This window comes from Lissotriton vulgaris, chromosome 9, assembly GCF_964263255.1.
Source record: "Lissotriton vulgaris chromosome 9, aLisVul1.2, whole genome shotgun sequence".
Taxonomy (NCBI): domain Eukaryota; kingdom Metazoa; phylum Chordata; class Amphibia; order Caudata; family Salamandridae; genus Lissotriton; species Lissotriton vulgaris.
Window position 1 is genome coordinate 1113729750 of NC_141697.1, and position 23051 is coordinate 1113752800.

A 23051-nucleotide genomic window follows, 5' to 3' on the forward strand; every position below is an offset into this window, starting at 1 on the left:
GATGCTCACCCTTGCACAGGTTCTTCAGGCGCTGATGGAAGAAGACTGGATGGTGTCAATAGATTTGCAGGATGCATATTTTCACATCCCTATCCTGCAGTCACACAGGAAGTATCTCAGTTTTACGGTAGGATCGCAACATTACCAGTTTGTGGTTCTACGGTTTTGTCTTACTACTGAGCCTCAAGTCTTCACCAAGGTGATGGCTGTGGTGGCAGCATATCTCAGATCGGGGGTACCGGTATTCCCGTATCCGGACGATTGGCTGATCAAAGCAGAATCTCCAGGGAAGGTGCTCCATCATCTGCAAGAGACAACTCAGTTGTTGCACAGGTTGGGTTTTTCGATAAATGTGCCCAAATCTTACCTTGTGCCCTCCCAGCACAACCTGTTCATAGGTGCTGTGCTGGATACAACTGTGTGTCGTGCATTCCCTCCTCCTCAAAGGATTCGCGACATACAGGAGTTGATTCCTTTATTTTTTAATGGAGCGGTTGTTCCAGTCCTGAAGGTCCTTCGCCTGCTCGGTCTGATGGCTTCCTGCATTCTGTTGGTCAACAATGCACGCTGGCACATGAGGGCACTCCAGTGGTGCCTCCGCAGGCAGTGGTATCAACACAACGGAGATCTCAGGGAGTCAGTGAGGATCTCCAGAGAAGCTGCGGCTGATCTATCTTGGTGGAGCGTGGAAGGCAATCTGTCTCAAGGAAAGCCGTTTCAACTGCCTCCAGCTGTGGCCACAGTGATAACGGATGCATCCACTCTAGGGTGGGGTGCTCATCTGGGGGATCTGGAGGTCAAGGGTCTTTGGTCTCCACAGGAAAGGTTGCTTCACATCAACCTTCTGGAATTGCGGGCGATACGTTTGGCACTCAAGGCGTTCCTCCCTTACCTTCGCAGTCGGTTGGTTCAGGTCCTGACGGACAACACCACTGCGATGTGGTATGTCAACAAACAGGGAGGAGTAGGGTCTCAGTGTCTCTGCAGATTGGCTCTGCGTCTCTGGTCCTGGGTTCAGGACCATCTGATTTTTCTGATGGCAAATCATCTGGCCTGAGTTCTGAACGTTTGTGCAGACAGTCTCAGTCGGCAGTCCTCAGCCGACCATGAGTGGAGGCTCCATCCGGAGGTAGTTCGTCATGTCTTTCGGACATGGGAAATCCTCAGGTGGACCTGTTCGCCACTCGCAAGAATGCTCACTGCCCGTCATTCTGCAGTCTCCAGTAACCGATTCAGGGAGCTTTGGGGGACATGTTTCAGTTGAGTTGGGGCTCAAGACTCCTTTACGCGTTTCCTCCCATACCCTTGATTCCTCGGGTTCTGAGGAAGATTCGCCAAGACCGGGCCCAAGCCATATTGGTCGCCCCGGATTGACCAAGAAGGGTGTGGTACACAAATCTTCTCCACCTCTCCTCGTGCCCGCCGCTCCGTCGCCCTTTCAGGGAAGATCTCCGCTCTCAGATGGAGGGGCAGGTTCTACACCCCCACCTCCAGACCTTACACCTTCATGCCTGGAGATTGAACGGGGCAACTTGAATTCCTTTTCTCTCCCACCTGATGTGGTTGATGTCATTCTATCGGCCAGGCGTGACTCCACCAAATCTATCTATTCATACAGATGGTCTAAATTTGTCACTTGGTGTGGAGAGAAATCTGTTGACCCATTGAAGGCTCGTTTATCTGATATACTACAATTTGCTCTTTCTTTGGCGCAGCAAGGGTTTGCAGTTGCCACTGTCAAGGGTTATCTTTCGGCTTTGTCGGCTTTTCTTTGTTTGCCGGATCAGCCGTCATTGTTCAAATCTCCTGTGGTTTTAAGATTTTTGAAGGGCCTTACAAATAAATTTCCTCCTACCCCCTTTATTGTGCCTCAATGGGACTTAAATCTGGTGCTTACTTTTCTGATGGGTTCTCCTTTCGAACCTTTGCACAAATGTCCCTTGAGACTTTTGTCTTTTAAGACGGTTTTCCTGGGTGCTATTACCTCGGCAAGGAGGGTAAGTGAGCTTCAAGCTCGTAGTTCGAAGCCCCCATTCTTGACCATTCATGCTGAACGAATGGTTCATAGGACCAGGGCTGCTTTTCTGCCTAAGGTGGTGACTCCCTTCTATCTAGCACAGTCTATTACCCTTCCTACCTTCTATCCTTCCCCTCACCCTTCCAAGGAGGAGGAGAGACTTCATCGCCTGGATCCTAAGAGGGCGGTGAGCTTCTACCTGGACAGAACTAGAGAGTTCAGGGTGGATGACCAGCTCTTTGTTGGATTTGCTGGCTGCAAGAAAGGAAAAGCTGTGCACAAGCGCACACTTTCAAGATGGATCATACTTTGCATCAAGATCTGCTACTCCCTGGCGGGTAAGGAACCTCCAGAGGGTATAAGGGCTCATTCTACTAGAGCAAAGTCTTCAACATCTGCTTTGTCTAGAAGTGTGCCTGTAGAGGATATTTGTAGAGCGGCAACTTGGGCCTCTCTCTTGCACTTTCGCGAAGCATTACTGCTTGGATTCCGAGGTGAGGAGGGACGGCCAGTTTGCGCTATCTGTCCTCCAGGATTTTCTGGTATAGGAGAGTGGACACCCTCCTCTGGGAGTGGGGACTGCTGTGGGACACTATTCACAAGGTGAGGAATCCACTGGCAGATGTATCTATCAGAAGAACAAGTTACTTACCTTCGGTAACGCTTTTTCTGGTAGATATAGTATCTGCCTGTGGATTCCTCACATGCCCACCCGCCTCCCCGTTGTCCACTCTTCTATACCTTAGATAATTGCAATGTTTTAATGTATATATGTTATTCACAAAAGGAGTGTTTTATTCTACTTGAATTACTGCATTGTCTTTACACTGTGTGTGTTATCTTGACTATTGTATACTGTGTATATATCTACTTTTGCCGGTCCGTCCGTGTGCCTCGAAGGCAAGGAACAAAGGGCGGAACTGACGTCATCACGCCGGCGTGGGCCTATTATGGTGTCGGTGACGTCAGCTGAGTCACGCGCGATGCCGTGCCTCTGTGACGTCGTCCACGTCGGCGCAAAGCTACAAAAATAATTTTCGAATGTTGCTGACGCAGGGGGATATTCACAAGGTGAGGAATCCACAGGCAGATACTGTATCTACCAGAAAAAGCGTTACCGAAGGTAAGTAACTTGTTCGGTTCATTCTAGGGGCTTTCGGACCTAAAATAAAATCAGCCAAATTAACTTCACCCGACAAAAAGGACAGGTGTTGTTTCACAGACGACAGTGTAGAGTGTCCCAACCATTGTTGATACAATTACCCACTGTATATGTGGCGACTGAATGGGAATGTGGGAAACGTGGGTCAGGTCTACTTTGTGTAAATCCTTTGGTGGTATTTAAAAAACGCAGTTGACATGCATTAGAGCCCTTTGGCCACAATAACCATCCCAAGGGGTGAATGTCGGAAGAGTTTATGGATCCATTTTGGAACATAGCAACTAAGTCATCAATTGTGTAATTAGTGTGTGTACGCCATATTTCGTACACAGCGAATGAGGGAATATTGAGATTTTTGGCCGTGGCTAAACCAAAACAAGTAGTTTGCTGCACCGTAGCATTTAAAAATAAAATTAGTGTCTGAATCAGACATGCACGATGCAAATCTTCAGTGCCCTGCACCTGCCAATCTTCGGTACCCCAAATGGATTTTAAATTAATTGTGTCCTTCAAGAGTTCATAACCCTTTGCGGATAAGTCTGTTCTGAAGGAGTAAATCAATTTAATGTGTGTAAACATACATTTAGATTGAGCGGCCATTTTAATTTATAAAAGTAGGATTGTGGATAGGAAACTGGAAAAATATGTAAATTTACTCCGTTGAGTCTTTAAACTCCCTTGTAAAGAAGTCGGACAATGTTGGTTTTGTGATAGCCATAATGTTGATAACAGAATACATTTGCATAATTTGCCGAATTCAAATACAAATCTTCAGTGTCAAAAGCTGCATAAGATTTTAAATCAGAAAACAGCGAATGAACAGCTTGAACATCCCCGTTGTCTGAGTGTATGGCTGGTGAAACCACAACTCTTAATGAAACGCAGAATACGTATGGAATGTTCAAAAGTTCACTCGGGCCATGGATATATTAAGCTACTTTATCCCAAATGATGCCATCCGCAACAGGGAAAGCCGAAATGTTTACGAGGGCTTGATATCTTTTCATTATATGTGATGACGTGTGGGGTGCCAGAACTCCATCAACAAAGTACACAGCAGAGCGTTCAGGCAAATAATGACCATTGATGAGCAGAAAAAGCCCAATTCACATGAAGAGTAATATCAGTGTAAGTACCATCCAGACGTATGCCCAGGGTGGGACCACGTAAGTGTTTTGGAACCATGAAATAAAAAGACCGGTGCATGAAGGGGGTGTTACCACAGATGAGGACGAAGAACGGCTGTTGAGGTCAATTTAATAACCCCTTGCCCCCAGCTGAAACAACAGGGGTTGTGCAGCATCAGATGGTTCTTGTAAGGTACTCTCAGTAAGGTCAATTGTGATCTCAACTGAAGGAGATGCATACTCAATGTCTGCATTGGTAGAAATAGAAGGTAAAACAGTCAAGAAATCAATTGAAGTTTCCAGCTCCCCTTCCATTACACAGGGAGTAGTCAAGGAAGCTGAAGACATCGGATTCAGTGAAAGGTCTCTGCTTGAAGTACTTCGAGGCATACACACATTCAGTATCGACCATATAGTGTAGCTTGACATGTTTGATTGAAATGTATCGATTCTCCTTACGACCAGGCAAAGAAGGCAGGATTACCGTACGGGTGCCTTTCAAGCCAAGTACTCTGACTTGTGCACGGTATGATAGACCAAATTCTTTTCTGTTCTCCACTTTATCTCGGACCAGATCTCCAACTTTATGAAGCCAGCCCAAACCAGGAATCAGCACCGCTGGATCTGCGGAAGAAGGCAAATGTGCTTTTGCTTGTGAATCACAAACTTTTTGTAGATCCTGTAATACAGCACAATGGTTATCTACATCAAAGGTTGCGGCAGCCGTCACAACATCTAGACCATCAAGGTCTGGCACAAAAATGTTAATGCAAAAGAGCATTTGTAAGGGGTGCATCCACAGAGAGACATTATCTATGCTGCACTCCATATAGATGAGGTAGCTAACCCCTGCCAGTCCCTAAGACTCTTGCTGTCAAAGATTGCTGTAAGTCACTGTTCATTCACTCCACAACTGAATTACCCTCATGCAGGTATGGAGAGGAATATTGCACCTGCACCCCCAGTGACTTAATCGCATCCCTGTATGCCTTAGAGGCAAATTCAGGACCTTGGTCAGAATGGAAGGTGCCACAGTCAAACGTCCCAACGAAGAAACGCAAATCCTTAATGACAGTTCGAACATCAGCACTATGTTGCGGCCAAACCCAAAGAAATCTAGTGCACGAATCCACTGCAACTAAAATATGTTTGAAAGCTGTGTCTGAAGTCAAAGGACTGCAGTGATCAAAGTAGATTCAACCAGACGGTTGATTTGAAATATAAAGTTAAGTATGTGGTGGACGGGCAACAGTAGAAGGCTTAATCTGTTGACAAATGTCACACGAAATAACTTATTTACGTGCCTGCTAATATAAACCATGCCACCAGAAACGTTGCTGTAAAAGAGACGCTATCACTGTCCCTCCGGCATGTGCAGAAGGTACACCTTCATGAGTGGCAATGATCTAAGAAAGTCTACGGTCCTCATTGGGAATCAGCTGATCCCCAACGGATTGAATAGTTGCAATTGGGATTTGATCACCTTGGGGAAGTTCTGTTCCCTCCTTTATCAAAGCGTCAGCCGCCAGAATATCATCAATGTAGTCATCGACCTAGCACTGCTGCTACTGATCATGTGGCTACTGCAGATTTGGCTGCCTCATCAGCCAGTGAATTACCAACAGCGTGGGCTCCCATGCGCTGATGGCCCAAAGTATGGATAACATGTGTGAGTGGCAAACGTTGCGCTACATTTAGAATCACGGAAATAATTTTGTGTCCAAAAGAACAAATTGTCATTGAAGGATTGTACACAGTAAAAAGAATCACATACTATAAGCGTAGGAACCTCTGGGTCAGCAAACTCTAGTGCCAAAAGCAAAGCAAATAGCTCCGCCAAATGAGCTGTGCAATCATCAAGTGACTGTGTATGCACCAAAGATGATTTAAAATCACCATCAACAATCTGTCCTGCCACAATTGCGCAGGCAGCTGATTAGGCATGCTTAGAACCTACTGCTGGTTGTTCAGAACCGTCAGTGTAAATAATACATTTGTATTGATCCAGAGGTAATAAAGATCAATGAGGAAGATGTATGTGTTCATATTGCAAAGACTCCTGTGTCTGTAGAGAAGGATCAAAGATAAAATTGTCATCAGCCGAGGCCAAAGAACTAGCCCATTGTATCCAATGTGGATGCAAGGTGTTGGAGTTTGGAACACTAACCTTCGTAACTGCTTCTAACGCCAGTACAAGCAAGACCATAAAAAGCATCTATCGTGAGCCAGAGTGCGTTCCCTAAGAACCGCCATCTGGACAGCTGTCAAACATTTTTCTGTAGGAGAGAAACGCATCTCAGCCGAAGTGTACAAATGCGATTTGTAAGCAATGGGGACAGCTTCCCCCTCATTGAATGTCAAGTAAGTGAAACCTCACGTGATTGGTTCAATCCTTATTACTAAATTCGTCTAATTGTCTCATGTCAAAAAGAAGTTGGTCGCAATCAGATCAGACTGCAGAGACCGAAGAATTCACGGTGTGTTCCAGAAGCCGACAGGAAGTTGAATAAGTAGGTTGTATCAAAGAGTAAAGAGGTTTGATACACTGGGCATAATCAGTAATATATGTCCTCTCAAAATTTAAAAAAAACAGCAATGATTGCAATTTTTTGAGAGTGGACGGAGGCTGCAATTGTGCACATTTCTCCAGAAAGTGGGGGCCAAGCCCCGACCTTCATTGTTAAGCTCATATCCAAGAAAAAGGACTGACAAAAAGGCAATGTGTGACTTTGCAAAGCTAAATTTGTAACCCAAGTCGGCAAAAGACATGAGGATGTGGTCCACACGCACAAGATGCGATATCATTTCATCATCCGTCAAATAGATGTAATCGACGTATGAGGAAGCTGCAGGGTCAATTTCATGCAGGTGGAACACTATGCGTGCCGCAAAAGCACCGGGACATATCTTATATCCCAACGGCAAGTGTGTATACCTTTTGTGATTACCAACGGCACTGAGCGCTGTCCAGTCATAGCTCTCAGGGTCCAAATTGTTACTGTAAAAACCATTAGATATATCAAGAGTCGTTTTATATTTTTTACGAACAAGGTTATCAACCAACGCAGAGCTGTGAGTGTTCTGTACAGCAAAGGTACGAACATAACTGTTTAAATGACAGTAATCCAAAACTATGCGATGAGAACCGTCTGGTTCCAATATCCCAAAAAGAAGATTATTCATGGACGAAACACAGGATCCAATCACACCCTGATATTCCAACTGGGTAAGAATTTCACTAACAGAAGCTTTAGCTTTACGCTTAATCAAGTATTGTGGTTGGGGCTGCGGCTGTGAGCGCAATGGAATTTCATATTCAGGGGAATCCTTATCCCACCCCACCCGATTGCGATTAAGAGTCGGATTAAGGGCTAAAGCTCACTCCGACGCGTACTTGTGTTTAGCCTTCTCAGAGACATAAGGGAAAAATCTCAGGAGAATAACATCCTCCCTTTAGAAGAAGCAAGTACAAATGGGGGATGCCAGTAAACCTCTACCAAAAAGATATCATAAGAAGATGTAAGGTTGTCCCAAAAGACCGCCTTAATTGTGTGTTTATTATCACCTTCAATTTGGAGGCCTATCTCATAAAGCCGATCACGGGGTGCAACTCTTGTATCAGCTGTTTCCACTGTAATGAAAGTGTCAGATGCTTTCGCCTCCAGACATTGGCATAGTGCCTCCCGCACTATGGTAACCTCTGCCGAGAAGGTGGCTTCTGTTGTTTCTGCCACTGATTTTTATTCCAAGCCTTTTTAGGGAAGACGACGACCTTCCTTATCAGGAGCGGGCTTATTTTGTACCTGAGTAAAAGATCTTATTCCCAGACTATTGCGGCCTAATGATTTTTTTTTTTTTTTAAATATATTTTTATTGCAGGAATCAGTAAATCAGTACAGTAGCGACCAGCATTGTATCATAAGCAATAGTAACAGAATAAAGCCCTCTGGCCCCCCTCCGTGAAGTCTGTACACAGCCAACTGGCCCACAACCCTGGGGTCGGGCGGCGAAATGCAACGGGGGTCAGTAGGATGCTGGAGCTGGTCCGGATAATACACTGTCCGTCTTCTGCTTTTCCAAACAAGCCTAAAACTCCCAAAATAAACCCTCCCCCCAAATTGTCTACTAACAAAGAAATCCCCCCCTCCCCCCCACCACCAGCGCCAGGGAGCTATCAACATAGGATCTGCTATTTGACCCACGGGGAAGGCAAGAGGATTGACAGTGCTGACGTTCACCGGGACTCGGGGCGAGTCGCTTCTTCACTTTCAGAGTCGCTGGGGGCACAATAATCCCTGAGGGCCTGCACCAGCATTTCCCACTCCAACGCGGCCTCCTGCGCCTTCTCATTACCCTGCCTCCAAGCCAGTTGATATCTCAGCGCGCTCTCTCCCACCGCCCACTTCAAAAGCTCACTGTGCCATCTGCTGCCTGCCGGACCAGATCGTGCCTTCCAGTTCCTGGTCACCTCTCGCTTAGCAAGGAGGAGCCCCAGGTCGATAAATTTACTGGAAATTTTATTCCTGGGGGTATGGGGGAACCAGTGCAAGAGCCCCACCGCCGCATCCAATGATAAGAGTCTCCCTGTCACCTCCTCCAGAGTCGTCGCTACCTCCTGCCAGTAGGACGTCAGTCCTGGACAGGCCCATAACATGTGTAGGAGGTCCGCCTCCTGAGCCGGGCATCTAGGGCATTCCGCCGAAGCCGTGGCAAAATAACGCCTGATTTTCACCGGGGTCAGGTACGCTCTATGGAGAACATAATAGTGGACCAGTTGGAAACGGGCGCTACGTGTGCCCTTCCAAGCTCGTCTCACCAACTGGGTCCAGGTCGTCTCCGGGATCTCCCTACCAATGTCCTCCTCCCAGCGGGTCCTCAAAGTGGTGAGAGGGGCCAATCCCTCGGTAACCAACCTGCCATAAAGGCAAGTGACCGCCTTCACCGTGCCCGCCGACATCATTACGTACTGGCACACCTGAGACAAGTGGGGTTCCTCCTGCCCGTTCTTCCAGTGTGCCTGGATCGCTCGTACAATGGCCGAGTGTAGCAGAAAGTCACCCCGGGAGATCCCGAAGCGGTTAATGAGATCCTGAAAGGACAAGAGCGCTCCGTCCTCGTACAGATCACCGACGAGCTGTAAACCGGAATCCTCCCAGGCCGCCAAACGTGACCAATCCCCTCCGTGGGGGAGGGCCGTCAGCATTCCCAACGGTATTTCAGGCGCATACGGTGTTCTCAGGTGGCCTCGGGCGTGGGCCCGATTTCAACACAGTCGGACAGTCCGCTCCTCCATCGACAAGTCCCGCAGGACCAGACGTTGTCGTAGCGCAATAAAGGAGAGAACATGCCTGGCCATACCCGTCCCTCTACCGTCTTCCGGGCCCCGGAATTTCCTGGCGATCTCCTGGGTGAAGGTCTGGAGCTGCGCCGCCAGATAGTACTTCTCGAAGTCCGGCACAGCGAGCCCCCCCTCGTCTTTCGGCCTCATCAAGGTATTGAGGGCCACCCGCCGCCGGCCCGTTCCCCAGAGGAATCCGACCACCATAGAGCGTAAGCGACGAAACGTGGCCGGTGGGACCCAGATCGGCAAAGTTCGGAAGTAATACAATAACTGGGGAAGCGCCACCATTTTGAGCAGGGCGATACGTCCCGCCACTGAGAGCGGCAGCGTTGCCCAAAAGTCCATGCAACCTCGGAGTGCTCGAATGCAGCGGGCAATGTTCCCACCCAGGAGGTCGGGTTGGTCGTGGTAAACGAATACCCCAAGGTACTTAAAGCAGTCGGGCTCCCATCTAATCTCCCTACTTAGCGCAGGGGTGGGGGTACCCCTGCGTACCGGAAAAAGACAGGTCTTAGACCAATTCACTCGGAGGCCCGAGACCTCTCCGAACTCCGTGAGCGCCAATTCCGCTCCCCGTAAAGCGTCGACCGGGTCCTCAAGGAAGAGCAACAGGTCGTCCGCATATAGCGAGACATGATGCGGGCCCGCAGACGTCCATAAGCCCGTATAGTGGGCTCCTGAGCGAAGGTGCATCGCCAGTGGCTCCACCGCTAGCGCAAAAAGAAGCGGGGACAAGGAGCACCCTTGCCGCGTGCCTCGTTCTACCGGATACCGCGATGAGATCAATGGGCCCGCTCGGACCCTGGCCGAAGCAGAAGCATAAAGAACCGCGGTCCATCTGACAAATCCCTCCCCGAGGCCGAATCTCCGTAACACCGTGCAGAGGTAGTCCCACTCTAGGCTATCAAAAGCCTTTTCCAGGTCCACCGACAAGACTACCGGGGACGGGGCATCCAGGAATGGTTCCCCCAGCAAGCGGAACAACCTACGAATATTCATAGTCGTGTTCCGCCGCGGGATGAAACCGGCCTGGTCCTCGTGCACCAGGGAACTCATATGTCCCAGCAGCCTCGAGGCCAAGATGCTGCTCAATATTTTGTAGTCCACCGTCAACATGGATAGGGGACGGTAGGACCCCGGGTCGGATGAGTCTCGGCCCGGTTTGAGGAGAGGAACCACCAACGCCTCACACATCGAGCTCGGGAGTCGCCCCAGCCTCTTCGCCTCCCTGTAGACCACCAGTAACCGAGGGGCTAGGAGGTCAGCATAAGCTGCATAGAACTCCACTGGTAGGCCATCTAGGCCCAGGGTTTTGTTCCTCGCCATCCGTTTAATGGCCCCGCGGATCTCCCCTAATTCGATGTCGGAACCCAGAGTTTTCGCCACTTCCTGCTCTACTGTGCGGAGCTCCAGTGGGCGAAGATAATTATCAAGCCGGTCTGGGTCACGTGCAGAGCGACTGCGGTATAAACATTCATGATAATGCTGGAAGCAACTAAGGATCTCCGGTTGGGTGCATACCTCGGTTCCGTCTGCCCCACGCATACTTGTCGTCGTCTGGGACTGGCGCGTAGGGTTGGCCAACCACGCCAACAACGCACTCGACCTGTCTCCCTCCGCGATAGACCGGACCGTGTAGGCCTTATAATCAAAACAGCGGAGCCGCTCGACCTCCACCGCTACCCTCTCCCTCGCCTCCGCCGTTTGCGCTTGCAATTCCGGGTGTCCGGGGCGGCGAACTTCAAGCTCGCGGAGTGCCCGGTCCGCAGTGTCTAAATCAGCCAGGATAACGTGCCTCATGCCCACCTTCTTAGAGATACAGTAGCCCCTCACCACTACTTTAAAAGCGTCCCATTCTAACGCCCTAGTACCCGCGGAGCCGCCGTTGGACGCAAAATAATCCGATATTCTCTCCCCCAAGTCCGCCTTGAAGACACTGTCCTCGAGGATCTCGGGTCGCATCTTCCAGGTGGGCACCGCCGGCGTCCCAGGAAACCAGCGAAGGTCCAGTAGGAGGGGGTTATGGTCCGAGATGGTCCTCGATAAGTATTGCGGCCTAATGATGTGTATACATTCACAATAATAATTGACAACTGTTGTTACTTGTCAAAGCCCTCCGCAGCTGATAGGCGTTGACACACTTGCAAGCTAACCGCCTCACCTTTGACTTTGGCCAGAATCATGTCAGAGACAATAGGGAACATGCCCACTAATCTCATCCCCAACTCCAGGGCTGGACCAGCCCCGTGTTCATCTTGAACCTTTTTGAGAATGCTCGGTAGAATGCTCACGAGGGGGTGCCAAAACACAGTGTGCACACTGCAGCAAACACCATCCCCCAGGTGGTGCAATCAGCTAAATCAGGAATAATACCACTAGGTAAACTCATTGTAAGGATCCTGTGTTTTTCCACAGGAGCAGTATGTTCGAAAACAGCTTTGAGTTGCTAAAATTCTTCTGCCAACCAATATGGAAAATCATCTCCATTTTAAGGATGTTTTTCCGTCACTGAATTATTCATGATGGGACTTATAACAAGACCACCACCATGTGCAGGCAGCTGTTGAGTGGCTCCAGCCGGAGCCACTTAGATATTATGTGACATAAACTGTATAAAAAGACATTTGTAATGGACGTAGCTCTGAGAGTGTAACATTAATATAATTAGGATGTGGTGTAAAACCAGCCAACACGGGCCAAGTGGCCTCATCGACTGATAAGGGTCCTAAACGTACTGCAGAAACAAGGTGAGGAAGATCTTCATTAAACCATATGGTATGCTCCCAGGCTGACAACGGAACTTCGAGTAACCGATAAGGGTGATAATTACACAGACCATTTGCTGGTGTATATTCATGAAAGACATCATCATTCCCTTCTACTGCTGGAAATGTAACCCAAGAGTAAAAGTCCTCAAAGCAGTAAGTCGCATCCGCTTCGACTACAAAAATAAAATCAGCCCCTGCATTAGGGACTCCACGTGCAGTCAGATACGCTGTAACCGCTGCGTGGTTAGGTGCCGCAATAGTGACCAGTTGTGCCATAGTAGAAATGGGACAAAGAAATAGTGAGGACGGTAGCGCAAAACTGGGTCTAACAGAGAAACAAAAAACTTTAAAATTCAAGCTTGAAATACCTATAAACATATAAAATATAGGAGGCTAACCCCCCCACCACGGACATCTCCAGAAACGGTGAGAGGGTATTGTGGACAAGCACAAGCGCTACCCAGGAGTCTCGCGAATAAGTACCAGACCAAATGGTGGCGCCATGTTGCAGGGGTTCTGCACAAAAACAGAACTATGCGCAGGATTATAGGACCTTGGTGTATATGGGGACTGAGTCATCCCACTTCCTTAGTAACCATGTGCTCAGGACCGACTAGCTATAGTGTCTCACAGAGAAGCAAATGATTAGACACCCCAGAACACAACACTCCCAGATCTCTCAGGAATCGCGGTAACAAGACACATCCTTTCGCACGCACTCTTGTACTCGCCCACAATAGGATCTGAAAGAGTCATAAAATACTTTAAGATATTTATTTGAACTAACAATGCCCTAACATGCAGTATATGTGCCGCAACAAGCAGGAAAATGCGTAATACAAATATAGTCAACATAGCAGCTAGTCCATAAATCCTGAAGGGAGATGTCATCATAAAAAGAAAGTGGAGCCTATCTTCTCTCCCCTTGCTGAGAAGCAGTATTATTATATATTAGAGGATCTCTGGGCTTTGTCCGTTGACTCCATACCTCATCCTATAGATGGTAGATCAACATCACAGGTGCTATTTCGCTGTTCTCCATGGAAAGGTCCCTGTTCAAGTGTCTACCACCTAATTTGTGTACCCTACTAAAACCCAAAGTATGTTGTGCAAACAATAGCTGCATCTGTTTGTTTTGTCTTAGGGCTAAGGTTTGGTCAGAAAAAACTAACAAGGGGCATTGTTGTCCGACCTCGCACATAATGTTCAGTCAAAATCCCAGGAACATGCAGAGTGTGAACACAGCGATGAAATCTTATGTAAACGCAGTAATTGAAATATTGTACAAATAAAGATGTGTAGTAATGTGCGCAAAAGCACCAGGCAAGCTGCAACGTGCTCCTGTTAAGTTAGTGAAAAATGACAATGTCCCCACCGGCCATGTGACAGCATCTTAATAATACGATGATTTTTACTTGATGGAACTTTTAACACTTACAGCACTTTTTTATATTCATCCTAAGTCAGAGAACCTATTCAGGGTCCCGTCCCTGTGCCTTATGTGCCTCCTATGCACCTCCGTCCTTCTAATGTGCCTTGTTACCTCCTGATACTCCATTCAACACTCACTGTTACTCACTGCTACTGCTTACCATTAGCTGCCACCTGCTAGCAATCAGGAAACAGGACTCAGCAAGGGTCACAAACTCACATACTGCAGATTGTGGCTCCTGGACAGTATTCCCTTATTAGCAAGTGGTGTGATTCATGAGGTTGGGATGGTCCAGCCCAGTTCCCTAAACCCATTCACTATCCCTCAATCCACTAAGGTCCACCCTCTCTCTCAGGGGATAGCTAAAAAAAGAATGGGGTAGCACTTATGGAAAAGGCTGAGTAAGCAGCCAAGAAAAGGGGAAAAGGGATGCACCCGAGGACATACCACATCACTGCTTCTGTCACCCCCTCCATACTACAGGAACACCTCCTGGTCATGTCCTTCACTTCGCTATGTGCTGAGTCTTAGGTTTGTTGTGTTGTAAGAAAAGAAGTAGCAGTTGGTGTGATACCTGGACAGGGCATTTAGTATACACATCCAGCTGGGAGGGAATGTGTATGTTGGCTGGGGTGGGGGCAGGGGCGTTCTGTAGGAGAGGAAACAATGATTGTGTGGATACACATATTGGGCCTGGAAGAATGAGAGGGTGCGCATTACATATAGGGGCTGACGGAACACATACTGAGTTTGGGGATGTCCTATGATGGCACTGGTATCTGTTGGCCCTCACCAGTTTCACCTGGGGGGTGTAGTACATCCACGTGGGTGTTAGAAAAAAGAGTAAAGGAATGTTAGACCAGATGCAACTGATCGCAACCAGTGCAGCTTACTATTACAGGAACCTTTACCGGGTCGCAGCATACATAATAACTGCATTCAGATGCAATTTAATATGCCAAATTGTCCAGATTACTACAAATAATATGTTTCATTCAGCAACCTTTATGCAATCCAGTAATTGGAGGCCTGGTTTTCCACAGAAAATTGAATTTGTTACGTGCTGATGGTACTATCGGTGTTTGCACAATATAATGATTGATCAGCGCTGTGATTTATGTTCAATGCAGACAAATCATGTTTGCAATCTTTAAACTGCTATTTTCTGTCTTAACTAGATCTCTTAGTCATACAACAAAAGACCCAGTCCACGGACGTCAAAGCATATCAGTGACTGAAAAAAGGACAGTCAATATGTACTGTTGCCTATTCCTGTCCTCTACAATATATGTATGTATACATAATATGTAGAGGACAGGAATAGGCAACAGTACATATTGACTGTCCTTTTTTCAGTCACTGATATGCTTTGACGTCCGTGGACTGGGTCTTTTGTTGTATGACTAAGTTTGAGTGGAGGGCGACCCTGTCCTTTTTAGGTCTCGCCTGTCGATGCGCATGCGCATCGAGCTTGCGAGACTATGGGGGCTTAAACACTCTTTAACCAACTTGCAAGGAATCGTGGCGATTCCTTGCAGTGCCCGTGAAATTTAAGCACAATGCGCATGCGCATCGAGCTTAAAAGCGCGTGCACATGCCCCCAGCCGCCTGCCTTGCCCACTCTCTCTCTCACAGCCTCCCCCAGCTCCGCCCCCTCACTTCTTGGTTGCACGGCCGCTAGGCCGTGCCTCCCCTACTCTCCCCCCCTCCTCCTCCTACTCTCCTCCCCCCTGTTCCTCCTACTCTCCTCCCCTGCCTGCCGTGTCGCACCTCTCCCCGCTCCGCCCCCTCCCCTGCCCGCCGTGTCGCAGAACACAGAAGCTTGTTTAACATTGCTACCCCTAAGCGTATGTCTTCGCAGAGGGACTCACTTTTAATTAGTCAGTCGACTGCTACGAGCATGGGATATCATTATAGCAAACGACAAATGCACAACAGGAAATAATCTTCTAATAATATTAGATCACTAGCTTACATTCCACATCATGGACAACCAGAGCCGTTCTCAACACTAACCGACATCCCATCCCTGCCATGCATCCTTACTAGGTGTGCTAGCATACTTCTTAAATATCACTCTAAGATGGCGCCCCCTTCTACAAGCTTCCTCCTCCTTCATCATGGCCGCCGCTCACACTCTTAATGAAGCCAGTTGGCTAGCACTTCAGCTCTCGTGTCGCAACGCTGACACTCTTCGCTGCGCATCATTTCCAGGAATAACAGCAGCCGAAACCGGCAATACAGGTTAGGTCCTCCGCCGAGTGGGCGCGAGTTACTGTGAGTACTGACCACTTCATTGCAGCTACCGAGGTAAGACCCACCAATGCTTCAGATATTTAGCAGCGGACATCGCGCTGACTACGGTAATGTTCCCTAAGTTTTAGAGAACTAGCAACATACCTCTTGAGGGCGAGGGCTCCGGCCTTCCTACTTTCTGAAAGACATGGCGCCGGGTTGTTGGGCTTTAGCAGAATGCTAGATCCCCTTTTTGGATCCTGTACCGCCGGAATGCCGACCTACAAGCATATAGACCGGGGTGTGCTGCCTTGGGACGGTATACAGTACGATCCACCGTTCACAGGTGTATTGCACTGCTAATACTATTACTTAAAGCTGGGTCCACCGCATCTCAGTCTGTTATTTGAATGCATTCATTAACTTGTGGTCCTTTTGCAATACCCTCCCAACAGAAAACCACCCCCCCTCCCCTCACCCCTCTCCTCTTTTTAGGACACATGCTGGATGAACGTGTCTACTTGATGACGCTACCAGATGGGGCTAGTCTTGTATAAAACATAGGTGAGTGGCTGCATCTTATACTTATTGTGACAAGCGTCCACCTGCCTGTTTTTCTGATGCTCTTCTGCCACATTACTGTTTTGGTTTTTAATGTGACACATGCTCTGTAATTATATGCCATCACTGCACTGCATTGCTTCAACTATTCCATATCATATATTATTTTTGTGCTCTTCTATTCTTAGATTGACTACCGCACCTTCGGACACCACACACCACTGGTGCCACCACACTGGTAATATTTAGGTTATTACACCTCATTATCAGCCACGCAGTGTAGATTTCAACTTTTATTTGTACGTCCTGAAGAATTGCCGCCTGATCCTCTAGGGGACAACCTAGGCAAGAACATTCTGGGACTACAAGTCCCAGAATGCAAAGTGACTTTGAGGACTGTGCGCACTGCTGACATTGCACCAGATATCTCAGATATGCTCTCCTCGGTCTAAGGTACACTAATACTGTCTTGCACTCAAGCTGCCTTTGGAGGTAACCGAGCTTCTTATGTGTGCCAGTAATGGACACACTAGGCACATTTCTTTCCTTTGTAACCTTTGTAACCTGGTGCTTTCAAATGTTATTTCTCCAAATGGAAACAACTCGAAACTACAGTATCCAGCATGCACAGACAAGCGGAATGGGTGGTTTATTCGTATCTGAAAATCGTTTACTGTAAAGTGAACATATTTTAAACATGTTTTGTAAAGAAGAGCCATGCTACACGTACTTCCAGTCATAATGACGCATTGCATTTATGCAAAACAGACCCATACAACGCACACTTGAAAACCGGCCTACTGTGACTTGCACCATATTAAGTATTAGTAGCTCATCAAGGTGTGTATTTTCTAGCAGCCTGGTTTTAATGGGGGCAATTCAATCCTAAAAGCCCCTGAGGAAAAGGCCTACAGCACCAGATGAGCTGCTTAGACCTGGCAGGAGACACTTTGGGGGCTGTCCTCTTTGCTAACGTGTTTCATTGACCTTCCTGTGTGTTGCTGGTTGGCTGCACCGATCAGGCACATCACTTTTACCCAGAGTTTAGGGTAGTGTGTTGGCTCTGCAGTAATGTCCTGCATGTTGGACATGTGCACTTATTTATTTCATCAATACCCCTGCAGTCTACTTATTGGCATACATCACCCTGAATGCACGACTTCACGTAAATACACGTGCTGCAGGTCTCGCCTCAGCTCAATTAAACACACTTGGAGCGCTAAAAAGTCTGCCACAGATGCAACCACCCGAAAGAGCAAACCGTTGCTTTCTTTTAACAAGCTACAGAGTTAAAAGAAAATGCACGATCTTCCATGGAGCAGTCATGTATTAAAAGCAGCCTTAATTGAAATTAACCGGACAATATTTATTCTAAAATACTATCCCAGTCACAATTGCTGGTCGTGGAGTGTTTGAACGCATGGTTTTATTTCTACCTGTAAGGGTGTAGCTGGGATGTGTGTACATTTCATGGTGTGGCCTTTCTGTGTGGTGCTACAAATCAAGGAGAGTGAGACTGCGCTTCATGGGTGTCACACTGTTGTTTTTAGGTCTCCCACTCACCGCTCTCCCCACTCTCACCGCTCCCCTCTCACCCCTCTCCTCCCTCTCCTCCCTCTCACCCCTCTGCCCACTCTCCCCTTTCACCACTCTCCCCTCTCCCCACTCTCCCCTTTCACCACTCTCACCCCTATCACCACTCTCCCCTCTACACTCTCACCACTCTCCCCTCTCACCACTCTCTCTCCCCTCTCACCACTCTCTCCCCTCTCACCACTCTCTCCCCTCTCACCACTCTCTCCCCTCTCACCACTCTCTCCCCTCTCACCACTCTCTCCCCTCTCACCACTCTCTCTCCCCTCTAACCACTCTCTTTCCCCTCTCACCACTCTCTTCTCTCCTTCCTCTCTCTCCTTACTCTCCCCTCTCCACCCTCTCTCCTCACTCTACCGCACTCACTCTAACGCCCTCACGCCTTCACGCCACCGTCCTCACTCTACCACTCTACCGCCCTCACTCTACCACTATGCCGCCCTCACTCTACCACTATGCCGCCCTCACTCTACCACTCTGCCGCCCTCACTCTACCACTCTACCACCCTCACTTTACCACCCTCACTCTACCACCCTCACTCACTCTACCGCCCTCACTCACTCTACCGCCCTCACTCACTCTACCGCCCTCACTCACTCTACCGCCCTCACTCACTCTATCGCCCTCACTCACTCTATCGCCCTCAATCACTCTATCGCCCTCCCTCTATCTATCACCCTCCCTCTATCTATCTATCGCACTCACTCTATCTATTGCATAACCATAGCATCACTCAGCACCACCACAGCATCACTGAACGCCACAGCATCACTTGTCGCCAAAACATCACTCAGCGCCACCACAGCATCAATCTGTGCAACCATTCAACAACTGGTTCAAATACTTTGTCAATGTTTCAAGCTTTATTACAAATGTCATAAAAAATGTTACATGTTTTCACTTCTGTTCTTGTTAAAACATTGTGATTTGTCAGATCAATACATGTAAGACAGGGTAAAACAGAACATGTACCTTTACTAATGCTATAGATGTAACATTTGCTAACTTTATAACTATTGGCATTTCTAATAACAAAATTAATACTTTTATATTGTGAAAAACATAAACAAAAATTAAAAAAATATTTACATTTTCCACACCAAAAGCTCAAACTTTTCTATTGCGAGACCTATTGCATTTCCAATGCTTGTTCCCTCTGAGCTCCTATTTAGAATTTAACTAGATCTCTTAACAAAAACAATTGCCAGTGCTGATGATTATTACAAAAAATCAATTTTATTTCAGAATGTCCAATTTATAAACATCCGAAAGCTCCTAAGTATTTTTATTTACTTTTTTTCTTTTTTTCATATAACAAACAACATAATGACCACATAATTTTGGCATCAGAGGATACCATTACCAGTGATTGAAGGGACATAAAAAAGATAAAAGGAGTGTGGATTTCCTTAATAGTCGGTCCTCGTGCAAGCTCCACAATTATGAAGAGATTCCTTTCTACCATCTTACCTCCTGCCACCCGTTGGCGTGGAGTACTGGTCATATAGTCATCCTGCTTTCACAATGGTTGACTTTGCGGTATAAACGATCGATTTCGTATGATGTCCTGTAATCCAAAGAACCTTCCGGCCGTCTCAGTCGCCGAAAGACACAGCGCGCCCTTCAATGACGTATTTGAAGGGCGCGCTGTATCTTTTTTATGAACAGACGGTCACCAGGCGAAGATACTTCATTGCGTGGGTGTCACTGATTGAGAAGCCACATAGTTCTTCTGTGGGGACAGATAAACGCACGTATCCACCTTGCGGTGTTCATTTAAAGTGAAATCTATGGTCCTGACAAGAGTCCCTACAAACTCTGGGACTGGAAACGCATAGACTTCTGGTGCTGCCAAAAAAGATCTATATAAAAAGAACCCCTGGAATAAAAATTGGTTTAGGGACAAATTGTTAAAACAAAACAAATGTTCAATTTTATGCACTGATGAGACATATTTTCTGCAACCCAATATTTTGATAAGTTGATTTGGCAGACCTATTTCACTCCACAGGTTCAGTTATATTGTTGGAGTGTGTGTATATATGTATAGTATGGTGGACGGATGGGAATAAATGTGGATTGTTGATGGTATGAACGGCTGATTGTGTAAATATTTCTTTATTATATTTTTTGTCCCTTCAATCACTGGTAATGGTATCCTTTGATGCCAAAATTATGTGTTAATTATGTTGTTTGTTATATGAAAAAAAGAAAAAAGTAAATAAAAAGCTACTTAGGAGCTTTCGGATGTTTATAAATTGGACATTCTGAAATAAAATTGACTTTTTGTAATAATCATCAGCACTGGCAATTGTTTTTGTTAAGAGGTTATAGTGTGCTCAGCCTTGCTGATTAGAGCCACCCCCTTCTTTTGTTAATGGTCTTAACTAGATAGCATAACTGTAAAAAGTGCCTGCTTGATTACCTAAAGATAGTAAAAGATTTTTTTATTTACAGTGCACAAGAACACGCATTATTGACTTCGTATTCACCACTTTTTACATTCTAGGCCTTTGATGATTGACCCCCAAGGCCAGGCAAACAAATGGATAAAGAACTCTGAAAAGGACAACCAGCTAAATGTCATCAAGCTGACAGATGCAGATTACATGAGGACCCTGGAGAACTGCATCCAGTTTGGTACCCCACTCCTGCTAGAAAATGTGGGAGAGGAGCTTGATCCATCACTCGAGCCTTTACTTCTCAGACAGACATTTAAACAAGGTACATGAAACTAGACATTTAAATAGGAGAGCTGTTAAACTTATTGAGCAAAAGCCAATTCAATTCATAGTACAAACTAACTCTTTTTATGTGTCTCCTTAATCCTGCCATATGGGAAAAGCTGAAGGTAAAATTAACGCACATGTATGTTTTTGTTAAGGTGTGGATTTTATTTTGCCAGCTTATGTGTGTCTGTGTGTGTTTTAATGCATATAGATATACATGTGTAAATCTGTAGATACCTATGTGCGTGTTAGTTTACGATTTACTGTGTAATGTGGTACACTATAGCTGTTGAGGTGTTCTCATGACATCATAAAGCATCAAGCGGAAAGCCGAGTGGTTGGTAAATATCACTAAAACGCCTGAATGGCAAGATAGGACCATATTACACATTACCTGTTATCTACTTTTTCTCATGCATAATTATTTTGGAGCTGTTAGTTTAAAAACTCTGTTTTCTTCAAAAAGCAGATAACAATGTGCACTGCCTGGAAGTAGAATGTTTAGGTTTTTGTTTACCTTTGATGCAGAATTATGCATTTGCCACGCATTCTATGACATCAATGCAATTTTCACAAAAAAATGTTTTTATCTGAAAATGGATGAAATTAGTACTGTCAAATAATGTGCTGTATAATTTGGCCTTTTTACAGCATAATCTGCATACGGTGTACCCATAGAACTCTCCACTCACCTTAAACGCGTGGTCTCAATGGTACACTGTTTAGGGAGCTTTTTATTTTTTTCACGTGCAATTAAAATGTGTGAATCTGTGTGACCTAATGATTGGTCTCTCTGCTTGTAGGAGGTGTTGAATGCATCCGGCTCGGTGAGACCATTATTGAGTATTCAAAGGATTTTAAGTTCTACATAACAACCAAGCTCAGAAATCCACATTATCTACCCGAGCTGGCCACGAAGGTTTCCTTGCTTAATTTTATGATCACCCCGGAAGGACTTGAGGATCAGCTGCTAGGCATTGTTGTTGCAAAAGAGAGGTTGGTATTTAACACTTCTGTCAAATAAAAGATATTCCATGTCTGCCTTTGTGTATCCCACCTATTGTGCTTGCATTCCCATCACTTAAATATTGGCAATTGGTTTTCCACTCTTCATAAAAAGTTTGATTGGTGATCTTTCTGTTAGACGGCACCTCCCTTTGCATCTCCATCTTCTCAGTGCTTAGAAGAAGTTGCCCAATTTAATTGCCTTAAGCTCTTTACAAATAAGTTTGATGTTATCGGGCTGTGACATGGCATTCAAAGTAAAATCCATGCCACTCAAATGATAAAAATTGTTGTGATATTTCAGTGGTCCATGGATCCAGTGTCAATGCAAACCTGATTTACCTCTTTCTAATTAATCTAGATTATGTGCCTGAGGTGAGTGGAATCTGTTAACCCCACTGAAGAATTCTAAAAAATTAACCCTTTTCATCAATGTATAATTTTGAAACACTGTATTAAGACCATCTTCAGACTCCTGGCATTATGCATTTTTAGCTTGACTATTTCATGATGTGTCTCTTATGGACAATGCACAGTTATCTGAAGGGAAATCCATACTGGAAAAGGGGTTATAGCAAGTTGAAGGTTCAGGATCATGATATAGCTTGTATCGGATGCCAAAAATATTGCAACCACCACATCAACTTAACCACCATACCTCAAGGTAAGATGATGTTGAATTAGGAGAAGTACATATGTGTCTACCCTGCAATGTAGTGGTAGATAATGTAGTGGATATAATATATGTGTAGTCTAGCATTGCCAACCTCAATAGTGAGATACATGTCAAATTGCTGTAATTCACAAATCTTCACCCTGTTGAAATCTCAACCGGTGCCATATTTAATCAACCAAATTACCATTATTTTTGGTTATTTCATTTTTATGCGCCTCATGGCTCTTCCAGTGTGCTGAACAATTTTACTATAGAATCAGGACAAACCCAATGATTCAGATATAATGGGACACCTTTGTTGCAAACTTACAACTGAATCAATGTGTATCACTCCAGGCAAAAGCTTTCCGAAGATCGTATTTCTAGCAACTGATGAACCTATGAAGGTTGTAAGATAGTGAGAA

General features: G+C 46.2%; 1 protein-coding gene across 1 annotated transcript in view; it reads left to right on the forward strand.

The window, feature by feature from the left end:
* DNAH12 (dynein axonemal heavy chain 12) overlaps nt 1–23051 on the forward strand; it is a 1291066-nt gene that overhangs the window by 965612 nt on the left and 302403 nt on the right. The window contains exons 56-57 of the mRNA XM_086939114.1: nt 20747–20961; nt 21770–21962. Of these exons, the coding sequence (XP_086795240.1) occupies nt 20747–20961; nt 21770–21962 (408 nt within the window). The remainder of the gene's footprint in view (nt 1–20746; nt 20962–21769; nt 21963–23051) is intronic.